This window comes from Oncorhynchus masou, unplaced genomic scaffold, assembly GCF_036934945.1.
Source record: "Oncorhynchus masou masou isolate Uvic2021 unplaced genomic scaffold, UVic_Omas_1.1 unplaced_scaffold_1291, whole genome shotgun sequence".
NCBI classification, from domain to species: Eukaryota; Metazoa; Chordata; class Actinopteri; order Salmoniformes; family Salmonidae; genus Oncorhynchus; species Oncorhynchus masou.
Genome location: NW_027002756.1, coordinates 130,643 through 133,756, shown reverse-complemented (window position 1 = coordinate 133,756; position 3,114 = coordinate 130,643). Strand labels below are relative to the sequence as shown.

Here is a 3,114-nt window from a genome sequence, read left to right as displayed (position 1 = left end):
GCTGAACAGTACTATAGTGTAGTAGTAGAGGGGGAATCCCCCTTCCTGCTTTAAACTGGGAGTCCACCACACCAACACAGCATACCCCAGACCTATCAACAACCTACACAGGGAAACACACATGTATGAGAAGAGTGTGTGTGTGAGTGAGTGAGTGAGTGAGTGAGTGAGTGAGTGAGTGAGTGAGTGAGTGAGTGAGTGAGTGAGAGAGAGAGAGAGAGAGAGAGAAAGAGAGAAAGAAAGAGAGAGAGAGAAAGAGAGTGAAAGAGAGAAAGAAGAGAGAGAGAGAAGAGAAGAGAGAGAGAGAGAGAGAGAGAGAGAGAGAGAGAGAGAGCCTTGCTATTGAGAAAGGCCGCCGTAGGCAGACATGGCTCTCAAGAGAAGACGGGCTATGTGCTCACTGCCCACAAAATGAGGTGGAAACTGAGCTGCACTTCCGAACCTCCTGCCCAATGTATGACCATATTAGAGAGACATATGTCCCTCAGATTGCAAGATTGTGTTTACCTGAAGGGAAAGGCCTTGTAGAAGACGTCTAGTGGTCGTGGTCCCGCGGTGTATTTACTGATGATGAGAGGGAGTAGTATCTGCAGTGGAACCATGGGGACTGCCAGTAATGCCAGCTGCTCTTTCGGAACACCTGCCTCAACCAGCTTCAGACCGGTCACTGCATCTGCTGCAGAGAAACCTATCTGAGGGAGGGAGGGGGAGGGAGGGAGGGAGGGAGGGAGGGAGGGAGGGAGGGAGGGAGGGAGGGAGGGAGGGAGGGAGGGAGGGAGGGAGGGAGGGAGATAGGGAGGGACAGGCAGACAGACAGAGAGACAGATACAGACAGACAGACAGCAACAGATACAGACAGACACAGACAGACAGACAGACAGACAGACAGACAGACAGACAGACAGAAACAGATACAGACAGAGACAGACAGAAACAGATACAGACAGAGAGACAGACAGAAACAGACAGACAGACAGAAACAGATACAGACAGAGACAGACAGAAACAGATACAGACAGAGAGACAGACAGACAGAAACAGACAGAGAGACAGAGACAGCTAAGTCAGGTACAGGTACCTTTACAGTGAGTGGGGTTAGACACAGCAGGTGAGTTAAACTAGTTGTCCAGGCAGGTTTGTTGAGGTGAGTGACAGGCTACACAGGATGACCCCAGTCGGTGGACCTAGATGTAGTCTCCTCGGAGGTGAGTGACAGGCTACACAAGGTGACCCCAGCCCGTGGACCTAGATGTAGTCTCCTCGGAGGTGAGTGACAGGCTACACAAGGTGACCCCAGTCGGTGGACCTAGATGTAGTCTCCTCGGAGGTGAGTGACAGGCTACACAAGGTGACCCCAGTCGGTGGACCTAGATGTAGTCTCCTCGGAGGTGAGTGACAGGCTACACAGGGTGACCCCAGTCGGTGGACCTAGATGTAGTCTCCTCGGAGGTGAGTGACAGGCTACACAAGGTGACCCCAGTCGGTGGACCTAGATGTAGTCTCCTCGGAGGTGAGTGACAGGCTACACAAGGTGACCCCAGTCGGTGGACCTAGATGTAGTCTCCTCGGAGGTGAGTGACAGGCTACACAAGGTGACCCCAGTCGGTGGACCTAGATGTAGTCTCCTCGGAGGTGAGTGACAGGCTACACAAGGTGACCCCAGTCGGTGGACCTAGATGTAGTCTCCTCGGAGGTGAGTGACAGGCTACACAAGGTGACCCCAGTCGGTGGACCTAGATGTAGTCTCCTCGGAGGTGAGTGACAGGCTACACAAGGTGACCCCAGTCGGTGGACCTAGATGTAGTCACCTCGGAGGTGAGTGACAGGCTACACAAGGTGACCCCAGTCGGTGGACCTAGATGTAGTCACCTCGGAGGTGAGTGACAGGCTACACAAGGTGACCCCAGTCGGTGGACCTAGATGTAGTCTCCTCGGAGGTGAGTGCACAGGCTGAACAAGGTGACCCCAGTCGGTGGACCTAGATGTAGTCTCCTGGTCCAGGTGAGTGACAGGCTACACAAGGTGTTTCAAAAGTCGGTGGACCTAGATGTAGTCTCCTGACGGAGGTGAGTGACAGGCTACACAGGGTATCGGGAGGTGGACCAGTCGGTGGACAGGGGTAGATGTAGTCTCCTCGGAGGTGAGTGACAGGCTACACAAGGTGACCCCAGTCGGTGGACCTAGATGTAGTCACCTCAGAGGTGAGTGACAGGCTACACAAGGTGACCCCAGTCGGTGGACCTAGATGTAGTCACCTCGGAGGTGAGTGACAGGCTACACAGGGCGACCCCAGCCCGTGGACCTGTTTAGAGAGCACTAGTATGCAGGGACATTGTAGATAAACCTTAGCAGTGAGCAGCAGAGGATGAACAGGGTGGCTTTCTTAAAGGGATACTTGGGGATCTTTATTTTTCTCATCTCAGCTCAAAACCACTAAGTTAATCACATGACCAAGTTATGATTGAAGGATTTCAAAATTGACAGATGGCTATCTATCGTTAGTGCAATTTTGACTGGAAGTCTATGGTATCTGCTAGCATGCTACATACAAATGGTACAAAGTCATCAGACTGAGCATTAGATAAATATGGTAATTCATGAGAACACAAAATCACTCATTTTCCCTTTAACATTGGGTGTCAACAGGGAAGGTTTCAACAGTTAAAGGTGTGTCAGGTGCAGTAAGCTGTCGGGTACCTTAGCAGTGAGCAGCAGGCTACAGAAGCTTGAACAACGGCAGGCATCTTGATGACAATGGAGAGCAAGCAGTTTGTATGTTTCCATAGACAACCTGCTTCCTGCTTCATAGACAACCCTTCCTGCGTCATAGACAACCTTCTTCCTGCTTCATAGCTGTCCTGCTTCATAGACAACCTCCTTCCAGCTTCATAGACAAGCTTCCAGCGTGGTCATAGACAACCTGCTTCATAGACAACCGCCAGCTTCATAGACAACCTGCTTCATAGACAGTCTGCTTCCTGCTTCATAGACAACCTCTTCAGACAATCTGCTCCATAGACTACCTGCTTCCAGACAACCTGCTTATAACAAGCTTCCAGAGACAATGGCATAGACAACAGTGCAATGATTATAGACATGGTTGCTTCCTCCCAT

General features: G+C 51.3%; 1 protein-coding gene across 1 annotated transcript in view; it reads right to left on the bottom strand.

The window, feature by feature from the left end:
* The window catches only part of LOC135530205 (acetyl-coenzyme A transporter 1-like), a 16,201-nt gene that overhangs the window by 6,248 nt on the left and 6,839 nt on the right, over positions 1-3,114 (bottom strand). Inside the window, exons 5-7 of the mRNA XM_064958576.1 lie at positions 2,698-2,744; positions 508-692; positions 3-103 (exon numbers count right to left, since the gene is read on the bottom strand). Coding sequence (XP_064814648.1) covers positions 3-103; positions 508-692; positions 2,698-2,744 — 333 coding nt within the window. The remainder of the gene's footprint in view (positions 1-2; positions 104-507; positions 693-2,697; positions 2,745-3,114) is intronic.